We start from the raw sequence: 23942 nt of genomic DNA, 5'->3' as shown, positions 1-23942 counted from the left end.
AGGCTCCTCCGAGCTCTGCTCAGGCATCACTCCTGGAGGGGATGCTGGGGACCATATGAAGTGCCAGGGAAAAGAATCTGGGTTTGCTGCTTGCTAGGCATCAGCCTTGCCCCAGGGCTCTCTCTCCAATCTAGAGTTTACTGACTTACAACCTAGTATTACAGAATATTCACAGTACGATGTAATATTTGGATATCCTGCCAAGTAACCATGATTCCTGTATAGACCGTGTGAATTCCCTACCATAGATTCTAAAGTCAAGGACTGCTATTGGGGATTATGTAGGCTAAAGGTGACGGTCTTGTTCAAGCTCTTTCTCCAGAAAAATCAACCTGAGGACACGTGCGTCAAACGTACAGGAGTTGGTGCTTATAAACATCTTTGGATCTCTTCATTTTGGGTGAAAAATATAGCAACTTCCAGTTTCTTTCCCAGATTTTATGGATTGATGCTGCTTGCACTGCATGGTGTCCCTTTCATTTCTTCTTGTGAAATAGCTACGGAGAATCACTGAAGGTATTCATTTTAGGCTACGTTGGTTAGGAAGCTTTGCAATAATACAATAAAGATTTTGTTTTGGGTTTTTTTTTTTTTTTTGCTTTTTGGGTCACACCTGGCGATGCACAGGGGTTACTCCTGTCTCTGCACCCAAGAGTTACTCCTGGCGGTGCTCAGGGGACCATGTGGGATGCTGGGAATTGAACCCGGGTCCGCTGCATGCAAGGCAAATGTCCTACCCGCTGTGCTATCTCTCCAGCACCCTGTGTAGGGTTTTTTTACCTTTAAACCTCACCAGTGGTTTATTTTTTTTCATTTTTTATAATTTTATTTATTGAATCACCATGATAGCAGTTACAAAGCTTTTGGGTTTAAGTCTTGGTCATACAATGAAACATGCGTACCTTCACCAGTACCCATTCTCCACCACCAAAACCCCTAGTATACCCCCATCCCACACCCTCCACTTACCTGTGGAGGAGATGATTTCCACATTACTCTCTCTCTACTTTGATTACATTCAATATTTTGACACTGGATCCACTATTATTATTTGGGATTTTACCCCAAAACTCAGATCTCCTGAAAAGGCAACAGTAGACAATTTGTTTTCTATTCCTGGTTGTAAATAACATATGATGCCGCGTGGTTGTAGTAGTGGCTGCGCAATTTTGAAATTCCAAAATTTTAACAATTAAATCTGGAGGGATTTCTTGCCAAAACCTGCTGGGTTCCAAGATTTGTTCCTGAGTCTGTGGGATCATGGCCGGTAAGCAGATTGATCGGGAGCCAGAGGGCCGTTAGTGGGCGGTGACTAGGGGTCTTGCTGGGATGGGGAGGGAAGGGCTGGTCCCACCCCCATCCCGTGAGGCCCCACATGTCTCATCACTGAGGGCTCAAACCTTACTGTCCAATGACTTCTGGAGGATGGTGGCCACCGAGCCACCAAGGGGGAGCAGGTGGAGGGACAGCATCCTTTCCTCCCTGAAATGGCCCAGCGACAGTAACCTACTGCAGGGTCTGGATGCATTTCTGCCAAAAGCCACTGGATTCCGAGATTTGTGTCTGAGTCTCTGGGATCATGGCCGTTAAAGAGCTTGATCAGAAGCCAGAGAGGCCGTTTGTGGGTGATGACTTGGGGTCTTGTTGGGGAGGAAAGGGCCAGCTCCACCCCCATCCCGTGAGGCCTTACGTGTCTCGTAACTGTGGGTCCAAACCTGACTGTCCAGTGGCCTCTGGAGGATGGCGGCCAGCGGGCTTCCAGGGAGAACAGGCCAAGGCACAAAATCTATTCCCACCTGGGGTGGCCCAGCGCCTCTAACTTACTGCAGGGACTGGACACATTTCTGCCAAAAGCCGTTGGGTTTCAAGATTTGTTTCTGATTCTCTGGGATCATGGCCGTTAAGGAGTTCAATCAGGAACCAGAGAGGCCATGTCTCCAATTATATAGCTGAACTGGAGGTGGTTCGTGGGTGTATCTCCCACATACCTAACTTTTGCCTGTTTACTTTCTTGGTCAACTCTGCCCCAAGTTTTTGGGGCCTGGCTCCTACTCACTGCACTATCCCTACTCACTGCACTATCTCTTTATCCCAAGATAAAAGCTTTTAAGAAAATGGTTTACAGGTCCAGAGCAATAGTGCAGCTGATAGGGCATTTGCTTTGGCCAATCTGGCTTCAATCCCTGACATTCCATATAGTCTGCCCGAGCACTGTCAGGAGTGATTCCTGAGTGCAGAGCCATGAATAAGCCCTAAGACATCACCAGGGGTGGCACAAACATAAAGAAACAAAAAGAAATTGGTGTATCAGAATTCCATTGTAGAAACTGTTTGACTCATTTGACTCCATATTTCTTGATTGCTAGCCAAAAATCTTTTATAAATGAACCTGAGCATAATCAGTTATCACTGGCAAAAAGGAAATAATGTTATTAATGTAGATATAGAACACCTGTCTGCTCAAATTTTAATACTGCTTTACATAGTTTGTGAAACAATTTCAATCATGTTTACTACTAAAAATTTCAATAGTTTACAGATCTTTGACTGGTGAGACACCTGATAATCTCCAGAGGAAAATACATCAAAAGCATATATACAATTATAGAAGTTCTTATTATACATGTCGCCTGGATGGTACATTATTTATCACTTTTTACAGAACTAGAAAACATTCAAATGAAGATAAATAGATTCAAACTGGATGATAAACTTCTGATGGTTGAGGTCCTTCATTTAATTTTTTTGTGATAAGAAAATCCAAAAGTATTAATGTTGAATTTCTCATCATACATTCATCTAAAAGCACGGTGAAAAAAAGAAAACTGTAAAGACAGTAAATTGGTTATTTTAGGTGTTTCACAAGTAGCTTGTTATCTCATGCATCAACAGCTGGAGATTTCTGCACAGTGCAGAGAATGGTGTGGCCGGGCCGAAACTGTTGTCATAATTGTTGAGGTCGTCCCAGTTCCCGTCGAGAGCCACCTCGGATATCATCTCCACTTTCATCTTGAGGTCCCGATTCTTTCTTTGGAGGTCCACAATCACGGAATTCAGGAAATCAATCTGTGTTAAAGGAGAGCGTGAGACGGTGAGCCATCTGCGGGAGCCATCGGAGCCCGCCACAGAGGAGGCTGGGCCCCGCTTCCAGTCCCCGCCCCAGGGTTGGAGGCAGCCAGAGCTCCCCTTTCCCTTCCTGAGCACAAGCTCCCGGGTGCCCCAGGGAAGACCCCAGGAGGACATGCTGGGCCCCCTCGGTTCCTCTCAGAGCAGGGAGTCAAGAGGGCCTTCCCTGTCCTACAAAGACAGACTCACTTCTTTAAAATCCACGGGGGGGAAAAATCCCACTTTACAAAAGCAAGCATGACACAAAAGCAAACATGGCACAAACATTCATGTTTCATTTAAAAAATGTCAGGTTTGGGTTTGAGTGATAGCACAGCGGGAAAGGTGCTTGCCTCGCACGCAGCCAACCCAGGTTTGATCCCTGGCATCCCACAGGGGCCAGCGGAGAGCAGCCAGGAGTGATTCCTGAGTGCAGAGCCAGGAGGAAGCCCGGAGTATCGCCAGGTGTGGCCCCCAAAAAAGTAAAAAGAAAACCAGAAAAACAGACTGATTCTTTTTCTCCCTCAGGACAAGTTCTGACGACGAGTCTCTGAGAGGGCCCAGGCCCTCCCACACTGGAGCCAAGAAACGATTCCCACTTCCCTCCGAGACACGGTCCTGTTGGGAGCTACCGTTCAGGAAGAGGAAAAGGCCAGAGCAAGGATTCAAATCTAGAGGGGAAAGCCAGACACGCTTACACGTGGACACACCCGGACACACACACAGACACGCTCCCCAGTGCTTGCGTGAGCACACATACATGTTCACACATGCACACACACTCACAAGTGAGGAAGACAACAAAGCATTTGCTGATTAGGAGGAAAGTGTTGGCGCAGCAGGAAGCAAAAGCAGAAGCGGTGGCAAAGGAGAGAGAAAACAAGGCCAGCGGGTGATTAAAGGAGAGAGAAAACAAGGCCAGCGGGTGATTAAAGGAGAGAGAAAACAAGGCTCGCTGGGCTCCTCATGCCGAGGACAGTGAGACACCCCGGGCAGCTCCGGGCTCGCCGCCCCCTCTGGGCAGAGCTAAGTCCCAGGAGCCACTGGGTGTCTGGGACAGAAGCTGAGATGGCCCCTCCATTCAGCACAGGAGAAATGAAGTCAAGTAGCCAAATATAAAGGAAGTTTTAGGTGGAGCAATTCTGTTTCTAGGGGTTTATCCTAGATTAATTTCAAATTTGATGAAACTACAGCAATCCATAGAATAGAATAGTAAGCAGCTCTTCAGAAAGCTAAGCTCAGACCATTTCGTGTAAAATGAAAATATTTAAGTCAAAAAGAAAACATTTAGGCTTGGCTTACATATGCTTATAAACTTATACATCTGCTTATATGGAAAAATAAAAAAATGATGAAATAACTGTTTACTTGTCTGGGGGGTACTGGAGAAGGACAGTTCAGAGTGAGATTATATAATATACATAGACTTAACACACTGGCTAATGGTTTTTTTTTTTTTTGAGCAGAAATAATTTTATTGGGAATGTCCAAATAGCTTTTCTTCTGAAACTGTGAAACCAAGAATCTTCCCTCCAGAAATACACAGATGCATGGAATGTGCACTAAATGCCCAAGGTTTCAGAAGCAGACGCTGGAAGGACACACCTCATCCTTAAGTCCAGTATCCCAGACCAAAAGGGCGAGGATTCAGGAATGAAGTGAATTGGGTGTTTGGAGGATCCACTTGGGTTGTGAGATACATGCTGAAAGTAGACTATAGACTGAACACGGTGGTGAACTTAATTCCTCTTTTGCAAACCACAACATCCAAAAGGAGAGAGAGAACAAAAGAGAATGTCCTACCACAGAGATGGGATGGGGGGATGAGGTGAGGGGGGTTGGGGGGTGGGAGGGTTACTGGGATCATTAGTGACGGAGAATGGGCACTGGTGGAGGGATGGGTACTTGATCATTGTATAACTAAAATCCAAGCACAAAAACTTGTAAGTCCACAATCGTACCTCATGGTGTTTCACTAATAAAACTTTAAAAAGAAAAAGAATGAGGTGAATCTATTTAATACTCATTGCAACGAAAACTCCTATGAGCAAACAAACAAAAAAAGGCCCCATTTTATTCCTAAATGCATAAACTTAAACATAAATGCATTTTATTTATTTATTTATTTATTGCTTTTTGGGTCAGACCTGGCGATGCACAGGGATTACTCCTGGCTCTGCACTCAGGAATTACTCCTGGTGGTGCTCAGGGAACCATATGCGATGTTGGGAATCGAACTCGGGTCGGCTGTGTGCAAGGCAAAAGCCCTACCCGCTGTGCTATCACTCCAGCCCCCATAAATGCATTTTAAAGAGGAAAAGAAGATGCTGAGATACTGGTCAATATTTAATGTTCAAATAAAAAAACAATCTGTCTGATTTGCGTTTTATTTTGCGAGGGATTGGGGGGTGGCCGTGCTCAGAGGCCCGGGGACCAAGTCTGGAGAGTCTCTGTCAAGACCAGGCCCGATGTCTCGATGCCACCCAGCCGACCTGCCAAACGGGCTCTTCCATCACCCCTTTACACCCGCTCTAACGGTGAGAAAGGACAGGCCTGAGATGAGCAACCTCTGACCCGAAACTGGATCCTCAGACACTCGGACACACTGCCTTCGCCTTCAGCCCGACGTTGACTTGCTCTGACCCTCGTCTTCACTCTGTTCTGAGACTTTCACACACCTCAGGAGGGTTCAGAAGTGGCAAAGTGTGGGTTGGCGATGGAGCCCAACATATCAGGTGCCTCCGTGTGTTTTGTATGTGTGTTGGGGGGAGGGGGCGCTGGGTTCCATCCCGGCCCTACACCCCAGAGACATCAAAAGATGGTGAAGTTCGTACCAATAACCGTGCCGAGAAACAGAACTCAAGCCCTTTAGTATAAAACAGACTCAGGAGCACAAAGTCATTCTTCCGGTCAAAATTCTTACTTTGGGTGGTGAGGGCAAAGTAGATTCACAATTCAACTCTTTTAACTATGAAAAGCAAAAGTGCAGTCGAGAGATGGGCTCAAGTGGTAGACTCATGTGGGGAACGGCTCCAGTGGCCCCAGAACCCCAAAGAGTAAACTTGAACCCCATGTCGGTGGAACAGTTTCCTTCTTTCTTCTTTTTTTTTCTAGGCCTCACCAGGCTGTGCTCAAAACTTGTTCCTGACTGCACTCAGGGGTCACTCCTGGAGGCCCTCAGGACCCTATGCCAGGCCAGGGATCAAAGCCCCATCAGCCTCAGGCAAGGCGAGTGCCCTACCAGCTGCTCTCCTAGCTCTCGGACCCCCATGTCTGCATTGTCATCCACAGACAAACGCTTCGCGTGGGCAGGATGAACCTCTGGACCTCCGAGTCCAAGCTGCGCCTGGGAGCACGCAATCAGGCAGTTACGTGTTCTGGCTGCGAGGCCGATGCTGGTGGTGCCAGCTGGACTCACACGGAGACACGGTGGGAGGCGACGGGGAGAGGAGGAGTTACACCATCACAAAGCAGTAACAGGACACACTGGAAAAGGTCCCTTTTCCCTCCGAAACCACTCAGGAGACAGAGAACCGCAAAGCACACGCTGACTCCGGCATGGGCCTTCGCTCACACCCAGAAGTGTCACACTGCTGAAACGAGGCCTCTGGCAGAGCTCACCACGGGCACCGCAGCTGGCCTGGGACGCGACTCCGGTTCCAGGCACAAGATGTTCTCAGACACAGCAAACACACAAGCCCACGGAATCCGGGCCTCAGGCAGCTGATTTTTCTCCTGGTGCCACGGCAGCCGCAGCGGGGACACAGACAGGAGGCTTATTACCAAGAGTGATGACATTTTTGCCAAATCAGAGCCTAAACCGAGGACATGGAAAAACAGGGTAAAATATCAGAGGGACTGCATTAGTTCATACTTCACCCTGAACAGAGACAAAGCTTGTTCGCTATAAAAGCCACAACTTCAGAAGTACTCGTGTAGGTCATTAAGAGAAAAGAAATGAGGGCTGAGCAGTGCCTGCCCAAACAGCCCCCCACAGCCACACGCTCCCACAGTCCGAAATTGCTGCCAGGGCCCCCATGGGCAAGACTCCATCTTCTTGGGATGGACCCCGTGGAGAAATTAAATGGATGCAAACTCAGGTATACAGGATTTGTGATTGAAATCTCCAGGCTTTTTCAGAGTTGGGATGGGCTACCTCCCCCCTCCCCCATGTCCTTGTACTTCCAGAAGCCCCAGCAGCTTTTGGACATCCACACTCCAAAGCTGCCACCCAGACAAAACATCAACTCCAATAGTACCTTCCCGACAAAAAGACTTAACTTTCTGACATCTCAAACTCTAAAACACTGATAAACCAGTAGTAGCACACCAGATTGGAGAAGGAACCAATCTCGGTTAACAAAACAAACACAGGAGGCTGAACCTATCACAACATCTTACAAGGACTCAATGTCTCCATAAGAAACAACAATTTATTGGTTGGTCCGTGGTTGGAGGCCTGCCCCAAGCGCTGGGGAGAAGGCAGTTGGAAGAGAGAAGGGATCATAAGGACAGTGACAGGAAGAAACGATCACTGGGTAAGATCTGAGTGCTGAAAGTCCCGTAAGGAACAGAACACGATGACCTCTCTGTGCCTGTATTGCAAACTATCACGCCCCAAAGGAGAGAGAAAGAAGAAAGGTGCCTGCCTCTAAGGCAGGGTGGAGGGGTGGCGGGAGGGAACTGGGTGGGAAACATACGCTGGTGGAGGGATAGGGGGCGGGAACATGGCGTGACTGAAACCAGATCTTGAACAGCTTTGCAATGGTGCATCTCAAGGTGATCCAATGAAAGGAACTTCAAGGAAATAAGTGAGGGCTGGGAGGGTCGGCCCCCTGGGGTTTGCATGGGGCGGGGGAGGCAGGTTCCACCCCGGCACCGCAGTAGTTCCCCCCATCACCGCCAGGGGTCCGTAGTGAGCGGAGCCAGGAGCAGTACCTGCGCTCCAGGTGTGCCCCCGTCAGCAATACAAAGAGAGAGAGATGAGAAGAGTGGGGTGGGCAAGGGGAGAGGCGACAAAAGCCGAAGAAAAACAAAACAAGAAAACAAAACAACAAAAAAACACCAAACTGCGGGAGAAAGGAAAACAGTCTGAAAGAGCCCGAGAGAGGCGGGCGCACCCTCTGCGCCCTTGGAGCCCTGGGGCGGGGTGGGCGGGGAGCGAGATGGCCAAAGGGAAACAATGTTTTAGCGGGCAGGGCACTAGCCGGAGCTCGCTACTCTCAGCACGCAGCCGGCCGAGCTCCCAGACTCCCTCCGGGCTGAGCTCTGTCCCCGCGCGCGGCACAGGTCAGCCCTGCGCGTCCTCGCGCTGCCCCGCCTGCACTTGCACAAAGGGCCGCGCTGAGCCCCCGCGAGGCCCCGCGATGCCCCGCGATTGGGCACCAAAGGGACCGCGTGGTTTCCCGACAAGACCCCAGAAAAATCCTTTCTGGTCTTCCCGGAGCAGGGACTGCGGGTGGGGAGCGAAGGGGGTGGGGGGGGTGGGGAGGGCGGTGTTGGGGGGGATCTGGGCTTTCTGCAATTTCTCCAGGAGGGTCCAAAGCCCCCACTCCCCACCCCAGCAGCCACTGGGTCAAAGTTCCCTCCTGCAGAGCAGTGGGGGTGGCTCCCTCCTGGGGCGCCAAGTTTTGGAACTCGGAGCTCCACCTGGGAACTGGAGGGCGAGGGCGAAGTGTCCTGAAATCAGGAAAAGTCGGGGCGGGGGCAAGCAGCCTCTGGGGCCCTCCTGTGCCCCTGCCCGGCCCGGAGAAGTCCCCGGACACCCTCCACCTCAGCATGAGGCGTGACTCACGGGCGCCGCCGGCCACCCCCCACCCCTCCTCGGGGCTGAAGCTGGGGGGCTCGCCCGCCCGTGCCCGCTCGCCCCAGGCACGCGGCGGTCACTCGGCTGGCCTGGGAGGGCACGTGGGAATGAGCAGATGGAGCGGGAGCCCCCGCCCCCCCGCCCCGAGGCGCGGGGAGGGGGGCTGCGCCCCGGCCCTTAACTCGGCAGCCCCGTCGGGCTATTCTTCGGGCCCATCCCGGGGCGCTGGTTCCCAAGGAGGCCTGGACTGGCTAATGTTTTAAATGCTGAATGTCTTAGTCAAAAGTGAAGCGTCATGAAAACACAAGGGCCACCCTCTCCCAGCCCACTTGGGGTCCTGGCTGTCACGCCCCTGATCTGCCTCCAGGCACCATCTCAGGCCATCAACAGCCTTGATCCTGAGCCGCCCAAAGGAATCTCAAAATAGATTAGCTCCCTACAGAGATGTCTCTGGACCCTAACCATTTACAATTTTAGAATTTCAGAAGGCCTCTCATGATATTCATAATAGGCAATAGAAAATAAATGATCTAGCACCTGCCTCTGGCAGGCAGGCTTGAATGGTGGTGGGGAAATTTGAAATAAGCGTGGTGAGACGGTGTAATAGTGGTGGGATTGGTGTTGAAATATTGAATGTAATCAAATAATGTGAACAACCTTTTGAAACAACAAAAAAAACAACAACAAAACCCAACAAGGGCCAGAAAAATAGTATAGGTATTTGCTTTGTACCCCACTGACCTGGGTTGGATCCCCGGCACCCCACATGGTTCCCCAAGCCTTACCAGGAGTGATTCCGGAGTGTAGAGCCTGGGGTAAGCCCTGAGCACCACGGGGTGTGGTCCCCAAACTAACAACCAAAATAAAACATAACATGGAAGCAACACAGCAAAGAAATATTACCTGATTCTCCTGGGCCCTTTCGTCCTCATCTGCTTGAGAGTCAGAATTACCTTTCAGTTGAAAACAAAAAGAGTGAGTGTAGGTCTTTGAAAATGTGCCTTTTTGGGGCAGCAACAGTTCAGGAGGTAGGGGGTTAGATCTCTGGTCCCCTGAATGTCCCCTGAGCAGGGTGATCCCTGAGCAGAGCCAGCAGTAAATTCTGAGCACCGCAAGGTGTGACCCCAAAACCAAACTAACCCCCATCCCCAAAGTGCTTTTCGCCTTGTTTTGGGCTCTTATTTTGGCGCCAGTGTTGCGGACCCAGGGACGCTACCGCGAGCCCATGCTCCAGGCAGGTGCCCAAGTTCACCCTCCTGTGCAGCCAGCTGGGGGAGGGGCGGCGGGGCAGGGGGGCTGGTGCCCCCGGAGGTGTGGGGGAGGGCGGAAAGCAGGCACCCCTCAGCGGTAGCATTTTACCTGCCCAGCTCTGGAGCTGCCTTTTGTTCTCTTTGAGTTGAAGCTCCAAGATTTTGACCTTGAGCTCCAGCTTCACCTTGTCAGATTCCAGGGACTGAAAAACTGAACGCAAGGACTTGGCGGAGGCATTTTCTCCCCTGAGCAAGGAGACCTGCAACACAGGGGTGTGGCTTAGGCCCACGAGGCCGTGGCTGTGACCCCCATGTGGGCGTGGCCTGGGCCGACATGGGAGTGGCTCAAGCCGGAGTGGGCATGGCTCAGGCCAATGTGGGCGTGGTTCAGAGAGATGGGCGTGGCTCGGCCCCATGTAGGCGTGGCCTGGGCGGATATGGGCGTGGCTCGGGTCCACGTGGGCGGGGCCGGGACTCGACCCCCATTTCTCAGCTTCTCCAGCTCTGCGTCCCTCTCCCTGAGCAAAGCACTGATAATACTGATGAATTTCTGTAGGGAAGCTTTCTCTTCATCGGAGTCTCTTATGAACTCGGATTCTCTAAAAGACCAAAGTGTTCAAAATGCCAGAAATCAACCCAGAGAGAGGCCAGTGCACAACTGCCCTAGAATGGACGCTCAACGGCTCCTAGGACTATTGTGGGGGGAGGGGCCCAGGCTTTTACGTGTGCAAAATTTTAGTGAAATTTTACTGACTGTGAGGGAGAAAAAGTTTGCCTATGTGTACATGCCAGAACCTGCATATCATTGTGTCCATGTGAATTTAAAGAAACAAGTTAAGAAGTTTGGGAGATGGAGAACACAAAGAAAAAAGAAAAGAAGGACTGGTTGCACCCCCAACCCCCCAAAAGAATTCTTTTAAACAGCTAATCCCAGGTTGAAGTGCGATATCTTGAATAAATTATCACCAAGCTATGACAACAATTAAAACACACACACATGCAAAGCAATTATATGAATGTCATGCAGAGCGGCTTTATGCTGGGAGTATCCATTGGTTCTCACTCATTTCAGCAACTTTCAGCAAGTTTGGAGAATGTGTTTTTGAAACCTTTCTGAGCCAGAACGGGGCAAAGATTGTTACGACTAACCCAACAGAGAATGATTTTCATCCAGACTCTGGAGAGGACCAAAGTGAGTTGCTCTTAAACAAAAAGGCAATTCGCAAAAGGCCAGAACAGAAAGGTGAACAAGGGTTTCCGGTAGAGGATGAGAGCTCGGGGCACACGGAGCATGTGGCCTCACACCCTCGGCCAGACTCTCCTCCGGGCTGGCTGGCAGAGGAGATGGAGGACCTGGCCTGGGGAGAGAGGGCGGCAAGACAGGGAAGGAGCAAAGACACAACAGATACAACCCAACGGGTGCGTGTGTGGCTGTGTGTGTGTGTGTGTGAGCATTTACACCACAAAAGGACGTGTGTGGGGGAGCACAGGGCGGGGACGGACAGCCAGTCAAGACTGGGCAATGCCACAGCCTGGAAAGGACATGAGAGGGGACAGAAGTGTGGCTCCTGGGATGCATATTTGGAGAGAGACAGAGGTGCGTGTGAAGTGGGGGATCTCATTAATGTCTGGGGTCCAGGACAGCTGTGGATGTTCGTGTCAGACTCGCTGGTTCAAATCAGTTCAATATTTGTTTTAAAATTTTTTAATAGTTTTAAAATTTTTTACTCCCACAAAAAAAAAATAAAGTCATCATTTGTTCCTTTGATTCACTGAACTTTTTTTTCTTTGGGATGGATGTGTGTACACCTGGCCATGTTCAGGGTTTACCCTGGCTCTGGGCTCAGGGTACCACATGGGGTGCCAGGGATTGAACCCAGCTCAGCTGTGTACAAGACAAGATAGTACCAGTTCTACGACTTCTGCGGCCCCTGAAGGAGTGACTTTCCATGGATGGCTGCATAAACATTCCTGGAACATATGGGGGCAAGGGGAACAGAGGTGATGAGACAGCAGAGGGAAATGGACAAGTGGTTAAATGGGTCATTTATTTTTTAAAATTTATTTATGTATTTATTTTAACTGGGGGTCACGCTCAGCGATGCACAGGGGTTACTCCTGGCTCTGCACTCAGGAATTACTCCTGGTGTTGCTCAGGAGACCATATGGGATGCTGGGAATCGAACCCGGGTCGGCCGCGTGCAAGTCAAACACCCTACCCCGCTGTGCTACCGCTCCAGCACTAAGTTGCATGCCAAGACGAGTGTCTTAAAAAACAAAACCTAAATGGAACAAAAAACTGCTTCGCCTTCTGACGGACGGTTGCCTCCTCAAGCCAGGGCACCAGTCATGATTCTGGGGGGATGTGCGCTGTGGGGAGCGCAGGGGAGGATGGGACTCTGGTGTCTGTGTGCCCCCAACTTGGGAGCTGTCTCCTGCAAATAGCACCAGGGATGAACCGACCATTTGGGACCAGCTCTGGGGGGCTGGGAGGATGAGCAGATGGAAGGAGCTGAGACGGGCGGCAACCATGGACGTGCAACAGACCCCGACAACCGCCACTCAAGAGTACAGAGGAGGGGGTCCCCCCGCAACCAGAACTCACAGTGGGGTGGGGTGGCGGGTGCGCTGTGTCACAGGGAATTACAGCACAGTAGAATTCATGGGAAACGCAGTTCCCTTCCTTGTGTCCTCCATCTTCAGCAGCCTGGCAGTGGGCTGGCCTTGGGGATACTCCTGGCTCCTTGCTGGGGGCTGGGTGGAGGGAGGGAACTCTGCCTCCTGCAAAGCCTGTGCTCCCTGCGGTCCCAGACGTCAGAGCAAAGCTCAGATATGCTTAGGCCCATCTGCCTCTTTCTTTTGTTTTGGGGCCACACCTGGTGATGTGAGGGGCTTACTCCTGGCGTTGTGCTCAAGGATCACTCCTGGCTGGGGGAGGATCCACCTGGGATGCCGGGGATGGACCCTGGGTTGGCCTCCAACAAGGCAAGTTCCCTGCCCGCTGTGCTATCCTGCAGCTCCCCTATTTGTCCTTTTCATTCTGACTTTCGTTTGCATTTCTGCAGCAAGTTCAAATTCTGGGCTTCTCTGCTCCACCTCAGTTCAAGATGTTTTCCATCCTGTGGAACGATGTCTTTTTCTCCTGGTACTCTGGTTGAAGTTTTTGTTCTCCTGAGTCGTAACAGTAAATGCAGAAAACGAATCTGTAACAAGATAGTTCTTTTTGTTTGGTGGCACATTTGGCGGTGTTCGGGGCTTACTCCTGGCTCTGTGCTCAGAGAGCACTCCTGGCGGTGCTCGGGGGACCATACGGAGTGCGGGAATCACACCCGAGTCAGACAAAAAGCAAGGCAAGAGCCTTCCCGCTGTGATATCACTCCAGCCCCATAGAGTGATGAAAGTGAAAAACAACAACAACAATGCTTTTACATGCAAGGGAATATGTAGTTTTTAATTAAAATAACACTAGCACGTTACTCATTTTTTTATTTTATTTTATTTTTGGCTTTTTGACTCACACCCGGTGAAGCTCAGGGGTTACGCCTGGCTCTGCACTTAGGAATTACTCCTGCTGGTGCATGGGGGACCATATGGGATGCTGGGGATTGAATGTGCAAACGCCCTAGCCGTTGTACGTTGTACTATCATTCCAGCCCCTAGCATGTCATTAAAAAAAAAGAAAGAAAAATTTGTGACAGAAAAGTGGTTATTTTCTTCCCCTTCCAGATCTGGTCACTGCAGAATTTTTGGTCGTCGCTTTTAGTGGGTCGTACGGTCTTCTACCTGAAGTAATAAAACTGCAGATTCTACTGCTGCCACTGGGTTCAAAAGTGTGTATTGCTAAATAATGGTTGACTTATAAATTTTTTTTGCTTCTGTTTATGGGTCCTACCTAGTTGTGCTCAGCGCTTACTCCTGCCAGTGCTTAGGGACCACATGGGACGCCGGGGATTGAGCCCAGGTCAGCCTCAGGCAAGGCTGGGCCCTCCCCGCAGTGCCATGGGTTCTGCCCCACGTTTAGACTTTTATTCCCGTCCTAGGCATCCTTTGTGCTGACTCTCCTCTCCTCTGCTCTTCCAGTACAATTGTCCAAAGGCTTTGCTTGGCAGTGTTTTAGGGTAGGGGCTGTTTCAAGAGCAGATGAATTTGTAGATTGCAATGCCAGACATCAAACCACGTGGGACGGGGGGCGGGGTTATCGGTACTTACACCCCCACGGTCCATGTTCCCTGACCCCAAGGTACCGGGAACAAACTCAGGAATGTCTCGCACTTCCCCCATTGCTGCAAACAGAGGCTCTTTTCCAATAAATAAAGCCCATTTGTGTCAAACACATGCCCTGGGGCCCCACGGCAAAGCCAATGGGGTGAAGGGGTGAAGGTTGTTTCTGCAGCTCAGGGTCCTGGATACGGGGTGAGGCACTTTTTTAAAGAGGAGTGAATCTGAGGGTTAGTTTGTTCTTTTTCTTGAGGGCCACTCCAGGTGATGCACCAGGCTTCCTCCTCCTGGCTCTGCACTCAGGGGTCACTCGCCGTGATGCTTGGGGGACCATGTGGGGTGCAAGGATGGAACCCGGGTTGGCCACATGCATGGCACACACTTTCCCCTGTACTGTACTATCGCTCCAGCCCCAAATTTGAGTATTTCTTAACTTAAAAAGAAGAAGGGAGACGGTAGCCCTGGCCTCCTAGCTTTGCGGCCTAGGTAAAACCATCCTTAAGCAACCGAGTAGATTTCTCTGCAAGGACAGCGCAGCCAGCGTTACCATGGAAATAGGCAGCCCGGCCAGCAGAAACCGATGCGGTCACATGCCTGATGGCATCCATCATATCAGCAGGCGGGGTTGGGCCGCTGAGTCCCACATGGCCCACAGCGTGACGCCTTTTTAAGTGAGTGACACCTACACTCGTGCACCCCGCCTGGAGAGCATTCCTACTGCTCGAGAGGGGCCGTGGCGGGGGCTGGCGCTGGGCCTGTCTGGGTCTGTGGAGCTCAGGAACGCTCCATGCTGAAAATGGGGATATTCTGCACGCCAGGAGAATTTTTTTTCTTTCGGCAAAAATAAACTGTCCTATTTGCCACTGTCTGTCCACTGGCCAGACTGCACCTGACTCAGGTGAAACGCCTGAAGGAAAGGCGGTCAGCTCACTCCCCAGCAGGTGGGTGCCAGGGTGGAGTTGTGAAAAGTACCTCCAGGAGCCTGGGCCAGAGCACAGCGGGGAGGGTGTTGGCCTTGCACACAGCAGACCTGGGTTCCATCCCTGGCACCAGAGAGGACCCCCCGCAACCCCACCAGGAGTGAAACCTGAGCGCAGAGCCAGGAGTAAGCCCTGAGCACAGCCAAGTGTAGCCACCCCCCCCCCAAAAAAAAGTAAAATAAAACAATGATTTAAAAGAGAGACCCTGCAAGGCCAATGCACGCAGATCCAATGTGAACAGTGTAAATAAATTCAAACAGCCTCCCATTATTGGTTATTTCAAAATACACATCCCAAACTATTGGGGGTGGGAGTGGCATACACACAGCTGTGCTAGGGGTCAGGCCCAGGGTGGCCGCACGCAAGGCAAGTGCCTTACTCACTGTCGTGTGTCTTGGCCCCACTCCTCCCAAACTACTGTTCTTACAAGGATGTTACAAATACTTCATATGAGGGTTGCGTTTCTGGTTTATGCCATAAAAGGTTGCGGTGACGGTGAGACTGTGTTGGCTGAACCCCATGCGAGCTGTCACGCTGACTGTGTGCCGATCCAGTCACCGAGGGCTGGATCCATCTGTCATGCCTGAACACAACTATTTTTAACCTGCAGAGTCTAATGGGTGGTGGCGTTCGTTCGGCCCCTTTCAGTTCTCTTGATTTGTTAATTCCCATCCCCCATACTTTGCACACTAGGGTGACCCCATAAAGATTTAGGGGGTCAAATCCACATCAAAATGCTCTCAATGATTAAATGAGGCATGTTTCAGAGCTATTTATTTAGTGATGGGGGGGAGGTATTTCAGGCCTGAGCTAATTAGTCATTTAGGAGCTGGGAGATTTAATTTTAATTATGGATGAAAAATCTCCCTCCCTCCCTTTCTCTCTCCCTATCTCCATCTCCTGACAAATGAGCAGCTTTCACTTAGCAAATGGTCACCAGCAAACCTGGTTGCAGGCGGTGCCTGCTTTGGGGAGACTGCTCAGTCTCCCGTGGGAGCCACACAGTGACTCCCGATCCACTTGCAGTTCCAGAAGGATCTTTGGGTCCCCAAGGCCACCAGTCATCCCCTCAGCCACATTCGTGTCTCTACTTCGCACGGAGCTCTGCTCCTGAACGCCCACGGGGAAGGCTGCCAGCGCCCCCACAGGTGTGGGGGGATGGGAACTGTCCATTCCACTTTACGAACCTCCCATATATATTTTTAAAAACCAGCGTTGGAGCTGGAGTGGCAGTAGGGCAGGCAGGGTGCTTGCCTTGCAGGCTGCAAACGTGCGTTGGATCCCTGGCACCCCCTATGGTTCCCGAGCCGGCCAGGAATGGTGCCTGAGCACTACTGGGTGTCCCCCCCCCAAAAAAAAAAACAAACAAAAAAACCCAGCAATTGCTTTCACTTTTGCTGCCTAAAATAAAGTGTTTTTTTTTCGCTTTTTTTGGGTCACACCCAGCGATGCTCAGGGGTTACTCCTGGCTCTGCAATCAGGAATCCATCCTGGGGGTGCTCGGGGGACCACATGGGATGCCAGGGATTGAACCTGGGTCAGCCACTTGCAAGGCAAACGCCCTACCGGCTGGACTATGGCTCCGGTCCAAACTGAAGTGATTTAATTAAGCAATTTCTCTCATAGGACATAAACTTACATTTCTTTCTTGAATTCTTCCATCTCTTGATTCTCTACAGTCAGACGCTCTTTCGATTTCTTCAGCTCTTCCACATTCTTCAAGTTGTTTTCTTTAAGGGATCCGACTTCGAGACCAAGAGAAAAGAAACCTGGTCAAATGCTTCTGTTTTCCAGTGGCATGGATGGGGACACAAATCAGACGTGAAGACGCAAGTTTGAATAGCAAAGGGCCGGAGACACGCGGCTCAGGGGCGTCCTGCAGCGCACCGGTGCAGGAAGCCCCGTCTGTAGGAAGCAGACCCTGAGCACTGTTGGTGGTGGCTTAAAAGACCGAAAAAGAACGGACACTAGAGGCTCCTGACAGAGACAAAGAGGACTCGGAATGAAGAATGCTCCTCCCAAGCCCTGAGTGTATTCGCTGAGTGACTAAGGATATGGTTTTTCTTTCTTTTCTTTTTGGGTCACACCCAGCAATGCACAGGGATTCCTCCTAGCTCTGCACTCAAGGAATTACACCTGGCGGTGCTCAGGGGATCATATGGGATGCCGGGGATTGAACCTGGGTCTGCCGTGTGTGAGTCAAACGCCCTCCCTGCTGTGCTATCGCTCTGGCCCAGGATATGGTTTCTCTCAAGGCTGAGGCCGGGCCTACACAGCCCTGGTCACCACCATCACCCACCTCACTCTGCAACTTCGCATTGGTGTTCCTGGCGTCCTCCAGGGAGGCCAGGGTCTCTGTCTTCTCTTGGGTCATTTGCTCCATGAACTGCCTGGCATCTCCCGCTGTCTGCACAGCCTGGAGGGAGAAACCTCGTTGAGCCACGCGGGGGGGGGGGGGGGGGGGGGGGGGCAGGGAGGGGTTGGCCTCAGTGGCAGAGCACAGCGCGAAACGCCACACAAACCTGCCACAGTGGTTCCGGGCCCCGCTGGGCGCCACTCACCCCGTGGGGACTCGCTGGGCGAGCCTGAGATCGGTCCACAAGCTGGAAAGACCCACTACTGCTGGGCGGGAGGACCCCAGAGCCCAGACCATGGCTTGTTGAGGAAGAAGGAAGTAAGCAAGGGAGGAGGGAGGCTAAGGATACGAAGGAGGGAGGGAGGAAACAGGGAAGAAAGGGAAAGGGGGGGAGGGAGGGAAGAAAAGGTTATCTTTTTTTGGCCCGCTCGAGCTAATCGATGAACAACGGGAGGACAGTGACAATGACAGTGACCCTATGGGATCCTGGAGATTGAACTCACGTAGGCCGTGTGCAAGGCAAATGCCCTTCCCACTGTACTATCACTCTGGCCCCCAAGATTTACTTTCTTGTAGTTTCTTGTCTGTGACTTTAAAAGTTTGAGGGGTTTCAATATGAAATTTAAATTGAAGAACCTCTAATCCACTAGACAGCAGTCACCAGAACTTGACGTTTGTTACATCTTGATGCGAACAAGTGGGTCAACTATCCCCTGCTGTGTCCTAGGAATTGATTCCGTTTGTTTCTGGAATGCCAGCTAAGGAGTCCTGAGTCCTGAGAGGAACTCCCGGGGGTCTCTGGGTCCTTCTGTTATGTCTGTCAGTCCTGTCTACAAATCCCACAGCCAATGGCTGTCCAATGGCTTCTGGAGGATGGCGGCCACCGAGCCACCAAGGGGGAGCAGGTGGAGGGACAGCACCCTTTCCTCCCTGGAATGGCCCAGCGACAGTAACCTACTGCAGGGTTCAGATGCATTTCTGCCAAAAGCCACTGGATTCCGAGATTTGTGTCTGAGTCTCTGGGATCATAGTCATTAAGCACCTTAATCAGGAGCCAGAGAGGCCGTTCATGGGCGGCGACTTGGGGTCACATTGAGACGGGGAGGAAAAGGCTGGCTCCACCCCCATCCCATGAGGCCCCACATGTCTCATCACTGTGGGCCCAAACCTGACTGTCCAATGACCTCTGGCGGATGGTGGCCACTGAGCCCCCAAGGGGGAGCAGGCGGAGGGACAGCACCCTTTCCCCCCTGGGGTGGCCCGGCAACAGTAACCTATTGTGCGAGCTGGATGCATTTCTGCCAAAAGTTGCTGAGTTTCGAGATTTGTTTCTGAGTCTCTGAGATCATGGCCGTTAAACAGCTCGATCAGGGACCAGAGAGGCCATGCCTCTAATTATATAGCTGAACTGGAGGTGGTGTGGGTGTATCTCCCACATACCTAACTTTTTCCTGTTTACTTTCTTGGTCAACTCTGCCCCAACCTTTTGGGGTCTGGCCAATCGCACGGCAGCAATTTGGGGGTACCTGGACGTCTGAAGGCGCCATCAGGCTGCTGATGCACTCGACTCACAGGTACAGACTGACCTGCTGGCGGCACCATACTCCCAACCCAGTGCTTCTTAGGGTTTACTCCTGCCTCTGCACTTAGAGATTGCTCCTGCCAGGGCACAGATGACTGGATGGGATTCCTGCGATTAAACCCAGATCGGCCACATGCAAGTACCCTACTCACTGCACTATCTCTTTAGCCCAAGATAAACACTTTTAAGAAAATGGTTTACAGGTCCAGAGCAATAGTGCAGCTGGTAGGGCATTTGCTTTGCAGGTGGCCAATCTGGCTTCAATCCCTGACATTCCATATAGTTTGCCCAAGCACTGCCAGGAATGATTCCTGAGTGCAGAGCCATAAATAAGCCCTAAGACATCACCAGGGGTGGCACAAACATAAAGAAACAAAAAGAAATTGGTGTATCAGAATTCCATTGTAGAAACTGTTTGACTCATTTGACTCTATAGTTCTTCATTGCTAGCCAAAAATCTTTTCTAAATAAACCTAAAAATAATCAGTTATCACTGGCAAAAAAGAAATAATTTTATTAAAGTAGATATAGGACACTTGTTCGCTCAAGTTTTAATACTGCTTTACATAGTTTGTGAAACAAATTCAATAATGGTTATTACTAAAAATTTCAATTGATACAGATCTTTCACTTGTCAGACAGTTGATAATCTCCAGAGGAAAATACATCAAAATCATACATATAATTATAGAAGTTCTTATTATACATGTAGCCTGGATGGTACATTATTTATCACTTTTGACAGAACTAGAAAACATTCAAGTGAACAAAAATAGATTCAAACTGGATGATAAACTTCTGATGGTTGAGGTCCTTCATTTAATTTTTTTGTGATAAGAAAATCCAAAAGTATTAACGTTGAATTTCTCCAGAACCAGCTTCTTGACATGCTCCTCCAGCTGGCCCCTCTCCTCCAGGCCCTTCTTACACTCGGCCACCAGGCCGCTCTTGCTCATCTGCAGCTCCTCCACCAGGGCCTGCAGCCCCACCTTGGCGACCTGCAGTGACCTGCAGTGCTTCGTTCTCTGTGCGCACCCTCTGGAGCTCCTCCTGCACCGCCCTGCCCAATTCCAGCACTTTCTCTTTCTCCGCCTCGAGGGCTTCTTGGCGGAGCCGCTCCTCCTGCCAGAGCTTCTCTGCGGCCCGCCTGGCCTCGATGACCTTCTCTTTTTCTAATTGAATCGCTTGGCTCAACAGCCAGAGCTTCCCCTGCTCTTCCCGCAGCGAAGAGTTTTCGGCCTCGGCTTCTGTTTGCTTCAGTAGCAACGACCCTCTCCCTGACTTCAGAGAGAGCTTCTCCTTCGCCAGCAATTGATTCTCTGACCTCAGGGCCCTGCGATCCTTCGACATCAGCTCAATTTCCTCTGATGTTATTGGGTAAGTTAATGACTACAGAAACAAAAGCGGGGAAGAATGGAAACAAGAATGAGATCAAGCAGGCACAAGCAAGCCAAGCACTTAATGTGGCCTAAACACCAGAAATGAAAATGGCAGAGTAGTCTTACCTGCACACGCGTGTATACGCGCGCGCACGCACTCACACACACACGCACACACACATGCAGGATGGAGAGGCTCTGACACAGTTAGCTTCTTAGGGTCAACATAACTACCTGCCTATTTTGTGGATGGGGGCCCCACACCTGGTGATGTTCGGGTCTCGCTCAGTGTTCTGTGCTCAGGGATCACTGCTGGCAGGGCCGGAGGACCATACGGGATGCTGGGGATCAACCCTGGGTTGGCCGAGTACAAGGCTGCACCCTACCCATTCTACTAGCAGCCAATTTTATTTTTGAAATGCCATCTGAAATTATTCCTGACAGCTCCCCGGAAGTTTGGACAGTTGGATCTTGACATTGGGGCATAAGATTTTTCCCCCCACTTCAATTCTTCTATTATAAAATCCATCACTCTGTCATAGAAGGGATGCATTCAAAAACTAGTTTTCAGTACAATTCAAAGAACTACAAAAAGTATTTTGTTTTTGAACTTTGTGCAGGAGGGGAAGGGAAAAGCAACCACTACTTGCCAAACGATTTTCACAGGGACAAACAGAGGCAGGAAATGGACTTAGTCCCAAAAGTTATACACTTTATAGAAAATCCAGACTAATCCACCAAGCTTTGGAGACTGAAGCCAACAGGTTATGCTTGCCAAACACAGTAACAACAAGTCTCAAAATGGAGACATTAGTGGGCCCGCTCGAGCAAATCGATGAGCAATGGGAGGCAGTGTTTGCAGTAATTTGGGAGGGGCCCAGGGGCTCCAGGAGGAGTGGCCGCACACGGGCCAGGGTCTCCCTCACCTGCTCTCCCTGCCCGTCAGCAACGGGTTGTGCGTCTTCGTTTCTGAGTCTCAATGCACACCATAGTTTAACCGCCATGTACTTTCCAGAACTTTCTGCAGCAAGGGCTATCTTCTCTGTCCAGCTCCACAGCCATGAGCCGCAGCAGGCTACTGGCGTGCGCTGGGCAGCTGACCGCTGACGGTCAGGTTACCGGAATGGGACTGACCTGAGCATGCACACGAGGCTGCTGGCCACAGAACTGGGCCGTGCAGGTGGTCCAGAGAGGAGACGTAGCCCTGGCTCTGGTGCGTGGTGGAAAGAGGCCGGGCACCAACACACACGCGGGTCATGGCCGCCACTCAGCAGCCCTGGTTTCTTCTGATGTAAGCTCGCTTCCGTTTTCTTTCCATTGGCTTATAGATATGTATACACACACATATACATACAAGCACATATATGTATAAACTATACATGGGACCAAGCGTGGAAAACTAAAAATGTATCAAAATATGTACATATGAATTAAAATACACTTATTATATGGATATAAAGATGTACACATATGTACATGTTATGTATGTACACACATATATGTGTGTATACATTATTTTCCTTCTTGTTTTGGGGTTCACACCCGGCAGAGGTCACGGCTTCCTCCTGGGTGCTTGGGGGACCCTGGGGGATGCTGGGGATCCCCCGGTGGGTCACGTGCACAGCAAGTGCCCTCTCACTGCACTAGTTCTAGCCGCTCTATTTCTCCCCACTGAGCTTCGAACCTTAACATTTCTCTGATACACTAAAAAATGCCTTTGAGCAATCAAGTGAAAACACGAAGGCCTGAACTTACTGAGCAAGCTAAAAACAAAACGGACAACCCAAGCTGGGGTCCCTGGGCTTCTATGTGCTCTGCCGGGCGCCCCGGGAGCAACACCCTTCCGGCTCTCACAGGCGCCAACGGGTGGAGGAAGTGTCTGAGGCTGCAGGCCGAGGCCCCCAACAGAGCCCGACCCCGAGACGGCAGCCCTGCGCCCACACACCTTGGCCTCGTCGACTTGCGTCTTCAGCTCGGCCACCTCCCGCAGCAGGCTCCCGTTCTCCGCCTGCACCGCCTGCAGCTTCTCCGCCTGCAGCCGCAGCTTCTGCAGGGCCTGCAGCGCCTCCTCGTGCTGCGCCTGGCTCTCCGTGGTGGACTTGGCGTGCTCGGCCTGCAGAGCCTGGGGCTGGCTGCGGCTCACGTCCACCTTCTCCCCCTGCGGGGAGCCGGGGGCCATCATCAGCCACAGGCCCCCTGCCTGCCCCCAGCACACACGCGCACACATGCGCGCACACACACACACACACACACAACGCACACAAACAAACATACCCGCACACACATGGCGACTCTGCTCTGCTCAACAGCACACACACACAATGTTCATGAAAATGAACTTGCACTTAGAACATAGATATTGGGGGCTGAAGGGCTGGCACAGGGTCCAGGTGCCCGAGAACAGCCAGACGGTTAGACCCTGAGCCAGGAGTACCACCGAGTTTGGGGGGAGCCCCAATAAACATGGTGATCATCTGGGGGCTGGGAGAGAGAGAGCACTGAGTAAGGCCACTTGGCCCCGGTCTGAATCCCGGCACTAACAGGAATATCCTGAGCACAAAGCCAGGAGTCGCCTCCAAGGACTGACAGGCATGGCACTAGTCCCCCACCACCACCACCAAAAAAAAAATATATATATATACACACACACACACACACCCCCCACGGCCAGAGCAATAGCCCAGCGGGGAGGGTGTTTGTCTTGCACAAGGCTGACCCGCCTTTGATCCCCAGCATCCCATAGGGGATGCACCATCAGTAGCAATTCCTGAGTGCAGAGCCAGGAGTGACCCCTGAATGTCCCCAGCTGTGACCCAAAAAGACAAAAAACAACAAGAACTACAACAAGAACAAAAAAACCCAGAAAACAAAAATAATCCACCCCAAACTCAGCTATCAATGCCCAGTGTGTATCTGCCTGGCAAACACGAGTGAGTTGTGCAAGTATGTATGTATTTGCTTGCATGTCCAAGGACACGTATGAGTCTGCACATGACAGAAGCCCATGTGTGTATACTGGGGTGTGTGCATGGCTGTGGACACACGTGTGTACACATGTTCTCGACCACACACAGATAGAATGTGATGCTGCGTGTGCTGGGCCCATGCTGCCCCGGCAAGGACGATTCCCTTGGAAGCCTCCCGCAGGGTTCTGAACGGCTCCTTCAGGGCTCAGTCTCGGGTCCTGACGGGACCCCGTCAGTACTGTCTCAATGGAAAGGCCCAGTTCATCAAGGTCCAGCGCCGGAGTGATGGGACAGTGGGGA

At 51.1% G+C, this 23942-nt stretch overlaps 1 protein-coding gene across 1 annotated transcript in view; it reads right to left on the bottom strand.

Annotated features, from left to right (window-relative positions):
- Nucleotides 1-2859: 2859 nt before the first annotated feature.
- Nucleotides 2860-23942, bottom strand: part of LOC130018270 (CAP-Gly domain-containing linker protein 1-like) — a 37255-nt gene continuing 16172 nt past the window's right edge. Inside the window, 7 exon segments of the mRNA XM_056109000.1 lie at nt 2860-3066; nt 9815-9864; nt 10271-10421; nt 10637-10760; nt 16999-17104; nt 17655-17775; nt 22622-22825. Of these exon segments, the coding sequence (XP_055964975.1) occupies nt 2860-3066; nt 9815-9864; nt 10271-10421; nt 10637-10760; nt 16999-17104; nt 17655-17775; nt 22622-22825 (963 nt within the window).

Source organism: Sorex fumeus, unplaced genomic scaffold, assembly GCF_029834395.1.
Source record: "Sorex fumeus unplaced genomic scaffold, SorFum_2.1 ptg000246l, whole genome shotgun sequence".
NCBI lineage: Eukaryota > Metazoa > Chordata > Mammalia > Eulipotyphla > Soricidae > Sorex > Sorex fumeus.
The sequence above is the reverse complement of the archived record's forward strand: the minus strand, read 5'-3'. Positions and strand labels throughout refer to the sequence as shown.